The sequence below is a fragment of the Mycteria americana genome, chromosome 7 (assembly GCF_035582795.1).
Source record: "Mycteria americana isolate JAX WOST 10 ecotype Jacksonville Zoo and Gardens chromosome 7, USCA_MyAme_1.0, whole genome shotgun sequence".
Classification (NCBI taxonomy): Eukaryota; Metazoa; Chordata; class Aves; order Ciconiiformes; family Ciconiidae; genus Mycteria; species Mycteria americana.
Window position 1 is genome coordinate 40,734,197 of NC_134371.1, and position 19,311 is coordinate 40,753,507.

Sequence of the window (19,311 nt, forward strand, 5' to 3'; positions counted from 1 at the left end):
CTTTTTCACCGCGGGCGCGCAGGCTGCTGGGATAGCGGAGGTAACTTTTTCCCGCCGCTGCCCGGCCCTGAGGTGAGCGGAGCTGGCGCCATGTCCCAAGCAGATCCCGAGCTGCTCCTGCAAGAGCTGGGAGGCTGGGACTGGGACCTTTGCCGCCGGGAGCTGCCTGCTGTCCTGCCCCGGCTCCTTATATCCTTCCCGGGAGGGCGGTTCGGCTAATGGGTGGCTGTGGGGAGCCACCCCGAAATGGTGGGGGAGTGTGGGGGTGTTCCTCCTTCTGCCTTGCACAGTTCAAGCAAATAAATCCGTGGGAGGGAAAGTGGTGCAACCTTTGTAAGGGTCTGGCACAGGACAGAAAAGCTGGGTGCTGGGTATTTCAATGGAAATGAGTATAGCCCTTCACTGAAATAAAAGATTCACGGTAGAAAATAGTGTGTGGTTCACTTAGCGGTGTAGATACCCCTCTCCCTCCAGTCCCCCTCAAAACCCAACACTTACCCTCCAAAACGTTGTAGAAATACTTGTGCTGATCGTGCGGTACTGAGGCATATCTGCCTGCATTGGTTATGGAGCATCCCCGCCGATTTCACGCAATGGATGAAGTGTGCGTGGGACAGCGTGAGAGAAGTCACTGTGACTTCTGCAGATGCTTTAAAGATAACCTTTATGGCAGAACGGGTTTGAGTTTCTTAACGTTTTCACTCTATGTATCAAGAGTCTGAAGACTGGACTGAGCATATTCGTAAGTAGCGACCAAGAAGTGCTGCTTCTTCCTAAGGATTGTTGTATTGCAGTTGCATTATAAATTCTGCACTGCTTAAAAATACTTCTGCTATAACTAGTGACTTTCATGGTCTTCAGCAATCCTGCTGGACCTTGCATGTTAGCACTAATTGCATGTTGAATAAGCTTTATAAAAGCCCATAAAGAAGCTGTGCATGTAAGGCTGCTTTTTCCTTCCCACTACTTCTGATTTTTAGACGCTTGAAAGAAGGGTGCTTTCCACCTTGTATTTTATTGTCTTTTTGGCCGTTTTCTTACAGGTGGCAAAAGTCTGGTAATACCTGATAGTGATAAGAAAATAAGGCTGATATGTAACTGTTCAGGAGTCTTGCTAACATTCACTGTGAAGTTGTGTATTAGTGCCAACTAACATTCACTGTTAAGTTGCATGTTAGTGCCAACCAGCACATTAAACGTGCAACTATTTGCAGTTTGGAATATGGAAGATTCTAGTTCTGTGGGCAAACAATTGTGCTAAGCCTTCAACTAAACATAGTCGGGTGTGATGCTATTATTGATGGGTTTATGCATGTTGGAACTCTTATTGTTACTTGATTTTTCAGATAATGCATATGTGGCATATGTTATGTTGCCCCTCTCAAAATCAAATATCTCATCTGTTTCTGCTTGACGCAGTTCTTTGTTTCATCTGGTAGGTTACTACACATTTCTGATAAACACATGTTGTTTTTCTGTAAGGTTTTATAAATGTTTTGCTTTGCAGGTGTTTTGAGGATCCTGACTGAAATGTTTTTGCCCCATATCAGCCTTGCAGATTTGGAACAAACTTTTTTCTCAAAAGTATTACCTAAGGTATGACAGCTTCAATTAAATGTGGAATTTTCAGTCAGACCAGTGCTAAAAACCTGCTTAGAATGCAGTGATTCTTTTTTGAGGTCTCATGATATAATTATTGCTTTGGATACAAAACTTGAAATTAAAATTTTACCCTTTAAAAGTGTAACAATTTTGTGTGGTTGGATTATTTCTGTGATTGTTACCATTCTTTACAGTGGGGAGAGGATCAAACATATCATGTTCTACTTTCTATATTCAGTAACAGAATTGGTTTTTATTTCTTTTTGAGAAGATTGGGGTTTTTATAAAATGACCAAGGTGGAAAATTTTTCTGTGAGGTAGCCTCTCAGGACAAATAAACTGAGAACCCAACACTCATATATCATGAATAAACACGGTGATATTTGTGGATAATATAGTGAATAAACTTTTGGACCTTAGTGGCCTAGCATATGTTCTCTTTTTGGATTAAATGATGGAGAATTTTGTGCTGTAGTTGTATTAAAATTCTTCAACGCCTACATTTTAACTGAAGTAAAGCAGTGCCGAATTACTGATTTAAGTTTCAGGCCTCAGCTTGTATATTTTAAGAAGCCTTTAAAAGTGGCCACTTGATTTCCAGGTACCTTATGTTATGTCCTGTAGCAGATTTTGGAGATTACAAGAAAAATGTCTTGTAATGGGCATATCCTGAATAAGGATTACAGTACCATACCAGTTCATGTAGTATCCTGCACATGCCTGGAAGCCACTCGCTGTCTTTGCAGTCTCAGCAGTAACACTCATAAAATATCTAAAGACCTCAACTGAAGTAGAAATTATTGTTGTTTGTAGGTCAGACTTATTTCTTGATGTATTCAAACTGTTAATGATCATTCTCAACAAAAAAACAGTTTTTCTGAGGCAAAATGAAAATCCTTTTCAAATGGTGCAGTTTTAACTAAAAAATCTTTGGTAGAATGAGGTATATATTTCAAGTGAACTAGCTAAGAAGTTTGTTTTACTAACAGATTTTATAAAAGTAACAGCTAATGTAGCTTCTATCTATAATTTGGGAAGACCGTAAGAGTTTTTGCTTCTTGGTATATGATGCTTTAGGATTCAAATGCTGGAAAGCGTTATTTTCTCCTGTGAATGTTATCTCAGTAGTCCAGGACTCCATGCCAAGGAAGCAAGCAGATATACAATGGTGTTACTATTTGCATGTGTACATTTATAAATAAAATGTTTAAGTTTTGGTTTGTTCTGACAGACTCTACAGTTATTTGATAACTTGATGTATGAATTATCCAGTGAAGCCAAAGGATTAACCAGCCAGAATACAGAGTTATGCAGTACTGTAAGGAATCTTTTACAGGCAAGTGCCGTGAAATAAGTTGTCAAGGGAATGTTTACATTATTCTTAGATTTTAACTAAACAATTAACAGGTTTTTAAAATGTTTTTGTCAGCTACTAACCAGCTGGTTAAAATGTAATTTGAATTTCCTTTGCAGTTAAAGTTCAATTAAAATTTTGTGAATGATTTGATTACATTTAGTGTGTGATGCTAATCAGAATTAAAAAAAAATAATCTCAAATTCTGTAATGCAAATGGAATGTGATTCTCCATATTTACAGAGTGAATCTGGCACCTGTTTATACAGTCACTTAATTCAGAGTTTTAAAAGTTTTGTAAATTGAGAACAGTAGTCAAAAGAAATATGAAACTTTCAAAGAGTATATGGTATTGGAGAACAGGTCTGGAATTGCTTGATATTAATTTATGGAGCTTCATTCACCTTTAACGAAATACTTATTTATGCAAATAGCAGTGAACTTTAAATGCCATAAAAATCTAGGTGCAATTCAGCTACGAAAAGATGCTTTTGAAATTATTGCAGGAGTGAAGAACATTGATTGTTGTTGTTTATTCTTGCTTTAAGACTATGGTGCAACTGTTGGAAACTCTGACCAGTTGCGTACGATACGTCTGCACACTGCAAGAATGTGTGCCTCTGGAGAGTATCCGCACCCTTCCATCCTCGGTTCTTTATGTAATAAAGAACACATTCATACACTGCAAGGTAGGTCTGTGTTAGAAGGAGAAAAATTATTATACCGGTTGGCTTTTAGGAAACACTCACTTTGTAAGAAGATCCTATTTTGAAATAATGCTGTTGTCAAATTATTTTTTTTTTTAATTTAAATTTAGTTGTTAACTAGTTCACAGAATGTACTTAGTGCACATGTACAAAGATGATTTTTAGCTGTCTGCCCAGCAAATCTGACCTGGTGGTGAGAGGTGCAGACTGTGCTATTTCCATGTTTTGCATTGATGTCAGTTGAACATTTTGCTTATGAATGTAGGCTCTCTGTGACATCTGTGCACTTCTGATAGCTGCAGTAGTTTGAGAGCTACAAATGGTTACCAAAATGGTGCTACTTACCTTATTGCTATATAAGTTCCAAGGTGGATTGGAAGTTATGATTAGGATCTTTATGTTGGTTATGATGAGTAACGTATACCAGTTTCAGATCTGCATTTTCAGATGCAACAGTAATTCCCTCTACAGCAGTGAAAATAAGGTTATCATACGGATGCAATAGCTTTTGGTCGGCCTTCATTTTCACTTTTCAATTTTTCTTTCTCATGGGAACATTTACAGCAGTTTTCCATGTCAGGGCTTGAACTCAGGTGCCATACCTTTATTTAACAATTCTGATTTGAAAGAATTGGGAAATATTTGGAATGCTACTTCCTTTGTTGCTAACCTCGTACTGTTTTGTTCAGAAATATGATCTTGGGTTCATGCATCAAGGCCTAATCTACAGCCCACTAAACTCACTAGAGCCAGGCGGACTTCATTAGTTGTTGATGAGGCTGCAGGTGAATAGCATTTTATATTTAGCGAACAGGGGTTGGTATCAGAAGCTACAGATATGGCTTTGTATTAAGTTAAAAGTAGGTACATCTATGCCTTGTTCTTTTTTCCAGTGAAATGTATGACAAACCTCTCGGTGTTTTCAGCATGTGAAAAATCAGGCTGTGATTCCTGAACTTTTTTCTTTTTAAACCTCCTCTTCTCTGTTTCCTACAGGACAGCGAATCAGTGTACTGTGGGCATCTGCACTTGATTTCTGACGTCCTACAAGCTATGTTCAAAGAAACTTACTCTCTTCAGAAGCAGCTGATGGAACTACTTGATATGATTTCCATGGGCTCTGCTTCTACTGAAGATAACATCACAGCTATGGTGTCAGGTATATGTGAACCTGATGCTTTTTTTAGTCTTGCTCACTCTTTTTTTCTGTAGAGAGTATATCTGAATTTTTAAAACAGGGTTCTGAGCATGCTCAGTTCCTGCTGTCCTGATGAGCCTTTCAGAAAGCAGCATTTTCATTTTGAAGCTTGAAATATTTCAAATTTTATCCTGAAACTTTCTCTGTGGGGTGGGGTGTGTTGTGTAGGTTTGTAGGAAAGGGGCAGCACCTAAGCACTGAGCCATTTTCCTGATTTGGTGTCAATGTGGTGGTATTCTCTTAGTCCTTGTGATTGCTGCTGTTTTCCTAGGAGAGGAGCGTAGCTGTGAACTCATGAATCTGATTTAACTCAGTTATTGTTGTTATTATTTCCTCCTTAGTAATACACACTGTGCTGGAGATATGCTCTGTCATTTCCAATATGGACCATGCTCTTCATGCCAATACGTGGAAGTTCATAATCAAGTATGTCACTGAACTCTTTGGGTTTTATTGTAATATAAACAGTGTAATTTTAAATAACCAGTGTTTCAATAGCTTTATATTCAGAGTTTCAAATACAATTGAAATTAGATAATTCAATTTAGCTATTTAGCTAGTATGAATATTTAGAAATTTATTTTAAAATTTAGCTAGTAAGTAGCGTTAAAGGTACTGTCAGTGAAGATAGTTAGGAATCATATGTGAAAAAGTAATAGAAGCTTGACTTCTTGTATTACAATACAGAAGAAAATTTGAAACACCATTGTCTGAATAAATAATCTGAAGAGGTCAGACCTGCAATTTTGTAGGCATTTTTGGCTCGAGTTGTGCTGTCTTGCACTTTCATCCTGCCTCTCCTCCATCTTTCAGTCATGGCTACAAAGAGGGTTGTTCTCTCTAAATTTCTGGTTTTGGTGTACATGGATATTGCACCAATTAGTGTTGTATAAAAGCCTAAATAGAAGAATTAGTTACTTGGATTTGTACTAACTCATTGCATGATCACTTCTGACAATTAAATATCTGATTATATTCCTGTCTTTTAGGCAAAGCCTGAAGCATCATTCCCTGCTGCAGTGCCATCTGAAACACAATGACATCCTCAGTGGCCTGTGCAAGGACACTCTTCTTTCTTTTCAATCCTGTTTGCAACTGGCTGAACAAATGAAGATGTCAGACATACAGGTGAATTAAAAAGCTCACAAAGCTGCTGTTGAACCTGAGGAAGATAAATTCTTTGTGCTGTATTATTGCTTGTAGTGGTTTGGGTTTAGTTCTGTTTTTCTTTCTTTTTTTTTTTTTTTTTCTTCATGTGGTAGGCAGGGTCCCTTGTTCTTTTGAAACCATATGAAAGCTTTGTTTAGATTGGGGGTGTTTTAGTGAAGCGCTGAAAATAAGTTTCCACCATACTCTATGGGAATTTTTTTTTATTTCCTAAATGACGATATCCCAAGGTCAATCAAAAGATAATATTTCAATTCTGAATACTGCTATAAAAACATTGAGGCATACTAGAGATTTCTAAAGTTTTTCCCTCATAGCTGCAAAGTCTGGAGAGAATCAAGTCTGAAATAAGTTTGAACATTGTTAGCAATCTAACTTTCTTTTTTATTATATTACTCTGTATATTAAGTTTTAGAACTGCCTTTTTTGGACAGGAGGGCACTGACCTCAGGCTGTTCCAGAAGACAGTCAAGCTGTGCAGGTTCTTTGCTAATTCCCTGGTACACTACACCAAGGTAGGTTTTAATACTTGAATTCTATGTCAGTGTTAAATTTAAGCCTCTGGTCTGCAAATGGAATAATTTTGTACTGCATAATATCTTAACAATTTATGACTATACCATATGGGTGGTATAATTAACATCCATGCATAACCTGCTTGTAGTTCTTCCACCTGTATATACTCACAAGCCTAAGCAGGATTACTGCTGTGGTTTAACAGAAAAACAAGAATAATAAGCTGTTACAAGCAATGAGGCATTGGTAGATATCCAGTCTTTACAGGCAGCCTTGAGTCAATGCAATAGTAACTTTATCTGGAAGCAGATGAAACCTCTTGCTAAGCTTTCAGAATTGTTCCTCATTTCAACAATTGAAAACGTTGTGGCATTAGTTAGAAGAAATGCCCACGTACACTTGTTAGCTCTGACACTAACTTCCTGCTCTTTCCGTGGCCCTTGTACTTTGTTGCTGTGCTTTATTTTTCTCATTATTAGAAGACATGCTGTAAATCTACCCATTTTAAGAATGTATGTGAAAAAAATTTTGCTGCCGAGGAACAGCGGTGATGGTGCATTCTGCATCTGTTTTGTCCCATGGGGTAAAAGCAGGGGGGTGATTTGGGGTGGGGGGGCAAAGTAAATAGCATTGTGACAGGATAAAACAACATTACGGCATGTGTGAGAGCACTTCAGATATTTGCAGCTCTCTATAGCTATTACGACTGTACTTATTAATTTTTTTAAATAAGCCTATAAATTTAATTGTTTTACCTGCAATATATATACATGTAGTGTAATTAATCTTAGCAATACTTTGTTTATTGTTTGCTTTGCACTTGCTTTGTGCTGTGGATTGTTAGAACTTAACCAGTTTTTGCAGTGTAGTACTTTACACACCGATATAGCAGAACAGAAAGTGTATTTAATCATGTATTTTATATTAAAAGTACCATTCAAAATTAATGGCTTTTGCAGGAATTTCTTTCTTTCTTTTCCGATTCGTGCTGTCAGTTACATCAGCTCTTTCTTCAGATATACAGGTAAGTGAAGTACAAGTCAGTGATTATTGATAGTATCTTAATAACATCTCCATATTACATTCTTAAAGTTGCAGGTATTTTGAGATACAAAAATACAGTTCTCATTCCAGAGTTGTTCCTTTCTTTTTCATATACAGAAATCTAAAAAAATGCTTTTAATAAATTGGACATTTTTGTGTGGTACTGGTTACCTTAAACCTATTCTTGATCAGTGCTCTGAGTGTCCAATACTGACAAGCCACTAACTTCGTTGCAATTGATTATGTCAACATTTCTTAACAAGTTATGTGTAGAATATGCAGATTGATTGCTTTGGACACTGGGTCTATTTATGCAGTTTCATTTGAAAATTCTTGTTCCTAAAGTCAAAATTCCTGAAGGTAGGATTTGCCCTTCGCTCATCTTGCAATGAAGCAGTTAGGCAGAGCTAAAACAGAGCAACCCAGCAGTGTATTTCCACTTTGAAACAAATGGTAGCATGATGTTAGTCAAATCGTGTAAAGTCAAGGCAATTCAGAATTGCCATTTCCTAGTAAACCTAATCCCTTTCTGTTTCATATATAATGAAACAGCCATGCTACTCTTTTTTTCTATGTTAAAATCTAGTGAAAGGAAAAAAACAAGACTAAATGCAGGTGTCAGCAGCAACAATTTGACAGATTGTTTCAATGTTAAGACAAAGTATGGAAACATTTGTCCTTAAGGGAGAGAGGATCAGAAACAGAATATCCTTAAATTTTTCATAGCTTTACTGTTGTGTTTATAATCTTGTGAAATCTCACAAAAGGACTCTCTGGTTTTCCTGGAAGCAAATGCTCTTTTAATGTTATGCTTATAAAGCATAACAGTCTGCAAGCGGCTTATAATTTTTCTTTCAAAAGTTTTGTTCTGTTGGCTGAAGTAGTGGGGAAAAATAGGGGACAGTGGACTTTATAATAGAGGGCTGATTCCAGTCATTCTTTTGGAATTGAAACCAGGTTCTGTGGTGAGATGCACGCATGAGTTCACTGCGTGTTTCACTGCAAGATTGGATGGATATGTTTTTACAAGTTTCCTCTTCTAACTTTACTTACCTCGTAGATCTTTCTCAAGTGGAAGGTTGTAAACTTTTATTCACTCAGCAAAACTGAGCAGGATTTTTGAGTAGGAAGGTAGCATTTTTACAGTCACTTTATAACTTGCAAGAGTAGAAGGTTTTCATTTCATGATCTCTTTTGCTTTATTCTCATATCACTTCTTTTTTTCTTTTATTGCCCAGGGTTTTTTTCTCTTCAAAGAAATTGTGGTACCTTTTTATTAGTGTCGTGTTAAATTAGTGCTGTCACATTTATAACTGTCAAATTGTGTACACAGGTGTTTTCTTGGGTTTTCATTGCTTGACTTTTTTTGTGATTCAGTGTATTTCTTCTTATATAGATTATGTATTTTACATGCGTTTTCCGTGAGCTTGTAAGGTTTTCTTTCAATGTTTAGTAAAATATTGGATCGTGATGCTTAGTTTAAAGGCTGAATGCAGAATTGTAACTCTCAGGCTGTAATAGACCTTCTAAAATGGGAAGCCTTTTCTGTCTTTTATTTCACAATAACAAGGAAATAATTTGCCTTTTTGTAGTTCTTTTGAAAAGTAATGTTAACTGAAAATGCTACTGAGAATATTGAACTTTTTTTTTCATCCCCTCTCAGCACATTTCCTCCCAGTCTCTATGCTCCAGAGATCTCCGAAGTTCATCGAGATGAAATATCCCGGGTTTTTCTTGTGGCCCTGGACCCTCTCATCAACCAGCTTCTTCCCTTTAGCCCTTTTATGGAGCAAGTGTTAAGTGAAAAGCTAGGTGGGTTTAAAATACAGCCACCACTGCTATAGTGCTATGTAAGCATCTCTAAGGGATCAGGATTGATATTTTGACTTTCTGGACCACAAGCAATATTCTTATTGGTTTGCTTGCCTCCAGTTCTTTTGTAAGTACTATGATATAGCCAGTTGCACGGTAACTCAGATGAATTTTATAACAGATAGTTCATGTTGCTGTTGAACGCATCTTTTCCAAAGTACTCGCAGTAACTTCAATATTAATCTGGTTAACAGAAATCCTGTCAATTCTGCTGTTTTGCATTATTTCAATCCACATTTGTCACAAACTTTCAAAGTAGGCTGAAATTTTTCTGCTGTTCTGTTGGTGGGGAAAGACAGCTATTTTTCCTAAATTAATTATTTTCTGTGGAAAGTAGAATGCCTTGACACTGAAAAATGATGAGCTTTTTGTCATTTCTGCCCTGACCAATATGTCATAATTCTGAGATAGCTGTGCTAGCTCTTGGGAGATATGGTGTAAGCATCAGTTGCTCCTTTTGTCTCTGTAGGCTGGTCTTTCTTCTCTCCCACATGTGCACTCTGGCCTTGTGATTATCCTGACAGACTTAGAAGAAAATTTTGTGTTTTCAGTGTTTGAGGCATCCAGTGCTTTCAAGGAAACTGGAAGCGTGAGGCACCCAGATTGTAACTCCTTTGCAGCATGTTGCAGTGACAGTTGAGAACTGGAATATTTTATTTAGATTTTACCTGAAATAGTATATTGCATTTATTTTTCACTTCAAACATAATGTTCATGATGAAACATTCCTTTTTTTTTCCAGCTGTGTCTATAAGTGATTTTTGATTGTTTTACTGAGAACTTTTATGTTTCACCAGTTGTTCATTGTTTGTCACTTGCTTAAAAGCCATTTTACACACACGATATATTTACCAGGGCAACTAGAATCATATTTTAAAAAGCTTCTACAGGTCTCCCTCCTGAGCAGCAGTTGCCCCAGTGTCTTGTCCTGATTACCATAATGGACAAGCTGTCCTCTCAGCCTGAAGAAGTGCAAGCTCTCTGGAACACAGGAAAAAGGTACTAAAAAGGTTTTCACTCTAATTCTTCGCCACAACAATCAGCCTATATGGGCAAACAGAGGGGCTTAGTTGCTGGGGTTTCCCTCGCAACCGAATAGTAAAATTTGTCAGACTCTATAGATTTACATCCTTATGCTGAGAAAAACAGGATCTGATGTTCAGTGCTTCAGGAATGAAGGATACAGAGTCAGAGAGGGCTTTGTTTTTCCAGGAAAGGAATGGTATTTAGACTGCTTCCAGGATAAGAAGAGTGTGTATAATTTGTTGATACTTAACTAAGTTAAAATCTTGCATTTTTATGCCTGAACCGTCTAATAATCACCTGAATTTGTAAAAGAGGAAGGTAGCCAGGACCTTAAATCTAGTGTAAAAGCACTGAAGTCACTACCACCATTTCTGGTCAGAAACAGAGATTCTGTAGTACAGATGTTGTTTGCAGGATTTGGGATTTGCATATCTGTAACCCAACCGTTTCTCTCTCTCTCTCTTTTTTTTTTTTTTTTTTTTTTTTTTTACCCTTTCAGCCTGTCTTTGTTTTCAGCTCTCTTCTTCAGTTTCCAGCAATGTTCTGGCGAGCTTTCTCTCCCTGTTCGTTTGCCAGAGGTGATCAGTACGGGACAGCCAGCAGTTCCCATCACCCTGTATCACTATGTCTGTGTCCACCTGTGCTCCTTCATTGCTTCCACACTCCCATCACACTTTCCTCAGCTGGTAAGATTGTTTTTTGCTTATCATCTCTTCAGCTGTTGTGATGCATAGGTACTATTTAAAAAAGAATGAGTTCTTTCTAATGATCTAGCTCTAAAGAAATGCTTAGGTATGAAGTGGCTCTGTAGAAAGCAGCCGTAATACAGTTACATGACTAGAGTTCAGTTATACAGCAAATGTCACTTGTGGGAAAGGGGAAGATAAAGCTTCATACAAGTTCTTGAGAACCTCAGTGGTGTTAGAAATTTTTGTTCTCTTTGGGAGGGGAAGAGGTGAAGTTGTTACAAAAGTTCAGTGCTTTCTTTTGTGCAGTATTCAACTTGTATTAAATTTACCTGGTTTTGTTAGTCTATACTGTGAAGTAATAAAGTGGCATTTAATACTTAGAGTAGATTATATTGTTGTGATTCTAGCTAAGAACATACCATAAAATGGTAATAAGCAAATTTTTCTACTTCAGAGGAGTATTCTGGGCTTTGATTAACTTTATATAATGTTTTAAAAGTTTTTCACTTTTTACTGCACATAGACAAAAGAACCTCTGGATAAATGTAAACCTTTATATAAGAGCTGTTACAAAAATTATAGCCCTAATCTAGGGGTTTTTTTTCTGAATGCTACATGCCTCTTTCAGATAAAATTTGTGTTCCTAAAAGAGGAAAACATTTTATTTGGTTTTCATTAAGCTGGCAAGAAAATTGGCAATACATTGGTTTAAAAAAAAATTTTTTTTCATAAAAGTTCCCTTGTGCAGAAGGGATGCACGTGATGAAATGTTTTGGAAAGTGAAAGATCCTCAGCCCATTGAAATGAATGTACGTGTACATTCAAAGTATGCAAAACAAAAGGTGCAGCTGCTTGCTTGATGGTGTAGCTGAATATAGAGTATGAAAATGAGTTCTTAAAACATTTTAAATTCAATAAGCTGAAAATCTTATTAGGTTTTATGTTCATTAGTGGACTAAAAGTAATAGTAGGCCTGCAATCTGTTTCTGTGTGAATTTCCATATATATTTTCTCCCCAGGAGTATGCTCTGCTGGATGCTGTGCTGGGTTCTAGTATGATTACGTCTCTGCTAGCAATGGACTCGTGGTGCTTCCTTGCCCGGTAAGATGTTTTTATGACAGGTCAAACAGGATTTCCACAGATCAAGTTAGTTCTGGTGTTGTACATAATTCCTCAAGGGAGATTTTTTTTTTAAGACAAAATTGTCCTAGAATTAGATTCCTTTCAGGTATAGAGCATATTTTGAAAATCAGGAGCAGAAATGGCTTTGCCATTTTTACATTCATGCAAGTAAGGGGAACATACCTTTTCTATTATTTAATAATTGTTTTTTGGAATGGTTCTCTCAAGTAAATTGTGTCTGTGCACATCAAATTTAAATACGTTAGAGGAAACGGCCATCTCTCAGACAAGATTTATAATATTTAGTCTGTAAAAGAGTAGGAATTACAGACTCACAAGCTTCTGTGTCTCTCTCACATTCCAGGTATGGAACAGCTGAACTGTGTGCTCACCACGTTGTTGTGATTGCCCACTTGGTAAGCAGCACAGTGATGTTAGCAATTCAGCACTAGTTTTAATCCTAGTTCTTCTGGCAAACTTTCTAAATGACCAAAGAGGGGAGTTTCATCTTTTTCCAAATCCAAAATTGAGATTGTTTTAATTCCTCAAATTGGGTTAATAATTAGCAAAAGCAGTACTTCGAAAATATAAAGCAATATGCCTAGTATTTCCACATGTCCTGCATTGTTTTATTTAGTGTTACTGCTGTAATCCCACATAACAACTCTCAGAACATTCTGTATAGAATTCATTTGCCAAGTGGTGATTTTTTTTTCTTAATCTAATTGGATGCATTCCCTGTTTTCCTAATTCAGATAAAGTCTTGGCCCAGTGACTGTTACCAGGTCTCTGCCTTGGGTGTTCTGCTGAGGCGTATGCTGTTCTTGATGGCTCCAGATCATCAGGCAAGTATAGCACCAGCATCTTCTGTCTTTAATAGAAGAGATTTAAATAAGTAGCCTGTGTTAAAATATCCTCTTTCAGTTCTTCAGAAATGGCAGGATGTTGAGTGTTCGCTTGCTGTACTTGATATTGTACTTGATATTACTTTGTCATAGCGGATCCTAATTTGTGCAGATGTGCTCTTCACTAAAAACAACAAAGGCACATACACCTTTCTAGGAGTGGTCTTACTGGGTGGCAACAAAGTCCAAAGCTTTTTTTGACTACGAAAATGGCACATCTCCCAGATTTGCTGAAACTGTATGTCCTGTCATTCCATCTGCGACTGGTGTTCATGAGTGTTCTCATGTCATCAGATATAAAGAGTAGTATCCTTTCCTGTCAGTGCCTCTCTATACACCTCAGAGAGGCTCAAGCTCTTTCTTCTACTTGCTATGGCCATTGCTTCAAGCAGCTGAAGTTGCTTAATCATTCTGATGTCCTATATGTGACAAGGGAGGTGGCAGTTTTATAAGGTTTTTGTATAAAAAGTTAGATTTTATTTAAATGAAAGGTTTTATGCAATTTTTTTCATGTAATATTTCTGAAGCAAACTAGTACTGCGTTTTGGTTTCTCAGCTTTCTGACAGGTTATCAAATTGTCTTCTGGTCTGCATAGTTCCTATTAAATTTTGTTTGCAGGTAGAATTTGCTCATAAGTTTCTTCCAGAAGAGGAGGAGAACTTGGCTGTGTGGCAGCACATATCCCTCAAGGCCCTGAATCCTGATCTTAGGAAACGAGTGGCATGTCAGCTCTGTGTGGCAGGGCTTGCACAGTGCAGGCGATGGCTGAATAGCAGGCGTGCTTTGGGAGAGCTCCAACCTGTGGTAAAGACGACTTAGTTCTCTTTGTAAAAATGTGTGAACTCTAGATTTCCAAACTATAAGGGTTCTGTTGCTGTCACCTCAATTCTATTTTTCTGTGTGTTGCACAGCTTTTTTCCATGCCTAACTGGCAAATGCATGAGCAAGAATTCTCATTTTAATCCTTTCTTCTAGTACATAGTACACCTTAGGACCCTCTACTCTGAGGGTGATGATAGTGGGGGTCATGTGGTTTATTAGTTATTCTAGTTGTTGTTTGCCCTCTGGGTGAGTGGATGTATTTTTCTTTAGAATTACTTTTAAGTTTTAAAGTTCTGGCTGTTTTTATGCAACATCAAATCTGAAAGATGCTCACTGGTCTCCTTGGCAAAGGAGAGGAGTGTGAGAAACCAGAGACTTCCACATGAAGCATCTGCTGCCAGCTTTCGCCTGCCAATGCAGCTAATGACTACAGCACCGTGTGAAATTCACAGAAGTAACGGATGGTTTCCTTGCTTTGGAAGCTTTATTGGCCAGTGGCCTGGGGGATTAACTGTACTGTACCACTGACATAGCACATTGGGCTTCTTGCCATCTTGTATCATTTTAGATGTTTAATATGAGCCTGGGGTTTTCGTTCATTTCACGTCTAGGTTTTTTTGATCTTACTTACACGTTTTTTTCCTACTAGAATACTGCCCTTTCTGTCCTGCTGGCTGCCTACAATTTTGCTGGTGACACTCTGGAGGCAGAACTTCAGGCATCTATCTTGGGAGTGCTTGGTCAGTTCTGGACTTTTCTCCAGGCTAAGCAGGTAGGAGAATTTGCTGCTCCCAATGGTGAAAGCATGATGTCTTTGAGAGGCTGGTGCTGTTTCATCATGTGTTTGTTACCAAGTTGCTTTACTTGGATTGGACCATTTCTGTATAGCACAGTGTAACTGTGCTGCCCATCTGCTGTCAACTGGTTTATGTATTAAGCAGGCGCGTGCTCTGGGAAGTGGAGTTTGAATTTTCCTGAATGTTACATATATGGCTCCTTGCTATTCCATCTGTTAGTGTCAGATTCAGACTTGCTTAACGAGAAGTCTGAAATACCTCATTCTGATTCATACCAGCTGCAAATTTGGCCTATTTTTCTTCATTAGAATGTGAACAAAACTGATGGTGATTTAATTAGTACATAGCTTAGCACATGAAAACCCATAGAGCTAGTAACCTTCCTCATGTATTTGAGAACAAGGGGGTAAAGTGATTCCCTTGCGACTGTATACCTGTTCATGTCTGCAATTGCAGTAAAAAAAAAAGGATTGTCATGGTTCATACTCTGGATAAAAAAAGAAAGTTTGAGAGTGAGGGTGAAGAAGAGCCAACAACGTTGACCCTTCAGAGGTCTCTTCCAACCTCAGCTGTTCTGTGAAGACACTTGGCAACTGATAAGTGAAAAGAAATACTTCAGATAACCTTTAGCTGCTTATATTAGTGAGTGGAGGAAGGAGACGGGGGATAAGAAATATTCTTAATCAAAGAAAAGGGTCCTGTAAAATATGACTATCTAGGAATATTGATATGACTATTTTAATATTTTCTTCTGCTGCTTACAATGTGTGTGGTTAGGCTAAGAATTTTGGAACACTACTGTAGCTTTAAATTCTTTCTTAAGTAGTTATTCCATAAGCTAAAATGCAATGTGACTAATATCTTGTGATCTGTTGAAGGTCTCAGATGCACCATGTCTCCAGCAGACACTGTGTTTATTACTTCAGCTTTTGGAATTTTTCATCCAAGCATTAGACACTCAACTGATCACTCAGGTAAAAAAAAAAAAAAAAAAAAAAAAAGACCAAAACAACAAAACCTTCTTATGAATAATTTACTTAATGAAAACCAAGTTCTTTGTGATTTACTGAAATCTCAAATGAGTTATTTCATGGTCTGGCCTTCTCTTAACACATGGAGGTTCCTAATTTTATTTCTTCCTTGATTACTTTCCTGGTTTTTAAACCAAGTATATGGCACTTCAGTTAACGTTGCTTTTGAGAATCCCATTACTCTCTAAGATAATTGAGATATATGGATATGCTATAGAGCATGCTTATTTCTTTCTAAAGTGCACACTGCAGCATTATCCTGGCCAGTTTTATTCAAGGTGTAGCATACCTCCTTTTGTTTTCAGTCCAGTTTTCCAAAATCAATGTCCTCAGATTTAAAGATGAGACAGAACAGTGTTCACCTGCAGTCTGTTCGATGGAGCTTCATTGGGGGTTTGCTTTCTGCAGGTATTTGCCCTGCAGTCTTCCCTTTTCCGGTTGGATCCCCCAGATCATGTTCGTCTAGCAATGGTGGATTTTCTCTCTTCTATGGGAAAGGTGTTTATACCACAAGAAGCACAGGTAAATGTAATTGTGGCCTTATTTAGATAATCTTCAGTCTTTTGATGAAAATGTATGTTATTTATTTAAATATAAAGGATCAAGTTCATCAAATACATACAGGAGTGCCATGACATAGTCATCGTGGAGACTTACTAATGGTCTATGGCAGTTTTATTTTTATGTTTATTCATTTGCTTGTTGCTTCTCACCGGTTAGAAAGGACTGACATTTCAACCTCCAAGAAGAAAGAACAGAGCATGTCACCTCCCTTACAGTGTTTTTTTGCCAGACAGGGCAGTAGCAGTCTTGCATTTCACAAACCTGTCCCTTGACCTTAGAGTGATTCTTTAATAATAAATCATGTTGGTAAGATATGCACAACTAACTCTTTGGAACTGATAGATATTTGTTCCTCTTTCAGAGGCAAGTTGTACCCCAGTTGTCATGTTTGTTTGCATCTCTGCTAGCTGACCAGACCTGGCTGATTCATCAGCACGCGTTGGAGGCATTCACACACTTTGCAGAGGTAAGCATAGCAGAAGCCTGGATGCATGTATTTGGCTCTGTTAACTTTTATTATACAGAAATTCTTCTGTCTTAAATGTTTGCTGCTCTTCACTGACCAATTTGGATCTTAGTATTACAGATGCTATTGCACATCAAAAGTAATGCAGGCTAATACAGTTGTAAGTGATTTCAGGAGCTGGAAGTGAAGGAAAATTAAGCATAGGTTGTAACAAGGAAGGGATTGTCACAAAAACATTTTTTACTCTGTCTATTCCTTTGTTAATATGAATGTACTAAGCAACTATTATTCAACATTTTTGACAGGAAACAAGCCATGAAGATGTTGTTCCTCAGTGCCTTAATTCTGAAGAAACTAAGAACAAAGTTGTTAGCTTTCTGGCTAAGGTATGTTGTTGAACCATTTTACTGCTTTCTTAGTTGATGTTGTACACATCCATAATAATCTGTACACTGTCTATGTCTACATCTGCATGGCAATGAAATAAGTAAGTTTAAAATAAATTGTTCTGCTAACTGGGATCTGGTTGAACTTTTCTACTTGCTTTAATCAGCAGAATTAACAACTGCCATTCCTATGCATGTTGCTCTTCCAGTACTTTGGTTTAAATGCTTTGCTTTTCCCTCCTTGAACAAAAAAAATGCACAGTTGTTGTTGTAAGCAGAGAAGTTATCTATTAAAAATACAGGGATTTCATCATTCCATTTGTGTGATTTCCTTCCCTGTTTCTCTTGGATCAGTTTCTGGAAGTTAAATGAACATGTATGAAACATCTTAGTTCTTCTTGCATCTTAGAAAAAATTCTCTTAAGAGCAGATGGCTATTCATTCAGAACATAGTGGGAAAGAGGGGATAGTTAATCATGCTGTAAACTAAGGCAGGGCTATCTGGATGAGCAGTTTTTAGCAAGCAGATAATTAGCAACAGAACTGATAGCTACCAGTGATGCTACACCGAAGTTGTAGATAACGTCAATCTCCTGCTCAGAAGAGTGTGTGAGAAATTAGATTCAATTTGAACTGCGTGTTAAGATCTCTCCCTCCTTCCCCCTTGTTCTGGTATACAAATTGAGCCTATGAAGGCTAGTAACGCTGCCTTGGTTTAGTTACCTCTCCTGTGGCTTTCTCCCTAGATGAGGCAAGTAGAAGAGACAACAGAAGCACGAACAGAACGCATGAAACAAGAAAGGATTACCTGCAGTGCACAGTTTATGAAAATGGCAGGAGAATTGGAGTCAACAGGAGAGGTATGTGCACTTCTTTAAACTATTGTCAATTTCTGTCAGTTCTGGGAAGTATCTAAAGAGGTTCAAGATGGTCTTGCTGCCCCCCATGTTCTAAGATAAAAGGTCGCATGCATTCCTGGCCTTTAGTATTATACCTGAATGCTCTGTACTGCCTGCCAGCCAGCAAGAACTCTTACAAGGCAAGGGAATGTCTTACAGGTCTTTTCCATCAAAGGGTTTTCTTGCATTTGCATGAAGACTGATCACTTGTGTAGAGCATTACAAATGATGTCTCATGTTTACTTAAATCTGCAGCCTCTGGCAAAAAGAGCATGTCACCCACCCTCTGAGGAGCAGTATAAGTCAGCAGTAGGCACGATGGAGGGGGCAGTGGAGGCTGTGAAGCTGCTGCTCGGGAAAGGGTCACCTCCTGCTTGGCTTGCAGTGAAACTGGAGGCTCTACATACAGCTATAGCCATCCTCAGGGACAGTGTACGGTAAGGTGCTCAACAGGTTTTAGAGACAATAGAACAGCTCAGCTCCCTGTTCTGAGGGAAGAGATGCCTTTGTACCACGATTGCTGGAGAAGAAAAAATTGTGACACAGGCCGATGCTCTACTGTACTACTGGGTCTTGGTTAATGTGCCAGAATGAACTGAGGTGTGAGATGTTGGCCCGTCTTTCATAATAAGGGGCTGGAAGGACGGATATATTTTAATGGACACTATTGTGCATCTGAGCTGTCATTTTGTATATTGCCAATGTATAGCTTGCTCTTCTGAGCTACTGTATGATGATAAATATTTAATGAGATTGTATTTCGAGTACTAAGATGTTTGATTCTGTTGTAAAAGTAAGTTACCTTTGTTCCTGTCACGTACAGGTGACCAAGCAGTAGGTGCTTTTATCTTAATTTTAAAATACACTCAAGAATAACAATTTAAGGCTCTAAACTGTTCTCTGAGCATACCTCTGCTGCTGGTTCCACTTCATGCTAGGGTAATCTTTTAAAAATAATCTTTATTGGTCACAGTGCTTAAGCAGTTTTTGTTCAGTGGTCCTTCACTGCACAGTTCCTAGCACCTCTTGTGCCATCCACTGACAGAACTACGTAAACAGAAATAAATGAGTAAACTGTACATTCATCTCTTATCTGAAAATTTAAGAGAGCCATTTCTAAGGGCTTTACTTTTCTGAAAAAA

General features: G+C 37.9%; 1 protein-coding gene across 4 annotated transcripts; it reads left to right on the forward strand.

Moving 5' to 3' along the window:
* The first annotated feature begins 56 nt into the window (after nt 1-56).
* FIRRM (FIGNL1 interacting regulator of recombination and mitosis) lies at nt 57-19,299 on the forward strand. Of its 4 annotated transcripts, XM_075508009.1 has the most exons (24): nt 57-72; nt 716-742; nt 1,508-1,596; nt 2,834-2,938; nt 3,505-3,645; nt 4,660-4,822; nt 5,203-5,287; nt 5,851-5,989; nt 6,463-6,543; nt 7,504-7,568; nt 9,252-9,400; nt 10,351-10,459; nt 10,986-11,172; nt 12,195-12,277; nt 12,663-12,714; nt 13,054-13,147; nt 13,827-14,008; nt 14,676-14,798; nt 15,702-15,797; nt 16,263-16,376; nt 16,780-16,884; nt 17,190-17,270; nt 18,017-18,130; nt 18,425-19,299. In XM_075508009.1, the coding sequence occupies exons 3-24, from the start codon at nt 1,531-1,533 to the stop codon at nt 18,608-18,610; spliced, it is 2,520 nt and encodes an 839-aa protein (XP_075364124.1). In that variant the 5' UTR covers nt 57-72; nt 716-742; nt 1,508-1,530; the 3' UTR covers nt 18,611-19,299. The 4 variants fall into 4 exon arrangements, with proteins under 4 accessions (XP_075364124.1, XP_075364121.1, XP_075364122.1 ...); XM_075508006.1 differs by lacking the exon at nt 57-72 and having other exon boundaries at nt 612-742; XM_075508007.1 differs by lacking the exon at nt 57-72 and having other exon boundaries at nt 612-742; nt 11,016-11,172.
* Nucleotides 19,300-19,311: the final 12 nt, after the last annotated feature.

Bases quoted from the DNA above. Each gene is read 5' to 3' on its own strand.
- FIRRM (XM_075508006.1), top strand. From the start codon at position 706: ATGTATCAAGAGTCTGAAGACTGGACTGAGCATATTC. The intron at 11,173-12,194 runs GTAAGATTGTTT...TTTTCTCCCCAG, and splicing joins CATCACACTTTCCTCAGCTG to GAGTATGCTCTGCTGGATGC. The intron at 13,148-13,826 runs GTATAGCACCAG...GTTTGCAGGTAG, and splicing joins GGCTCCAGATCATCAGGCAA to AATTTGCTCATAAGTTTCTT.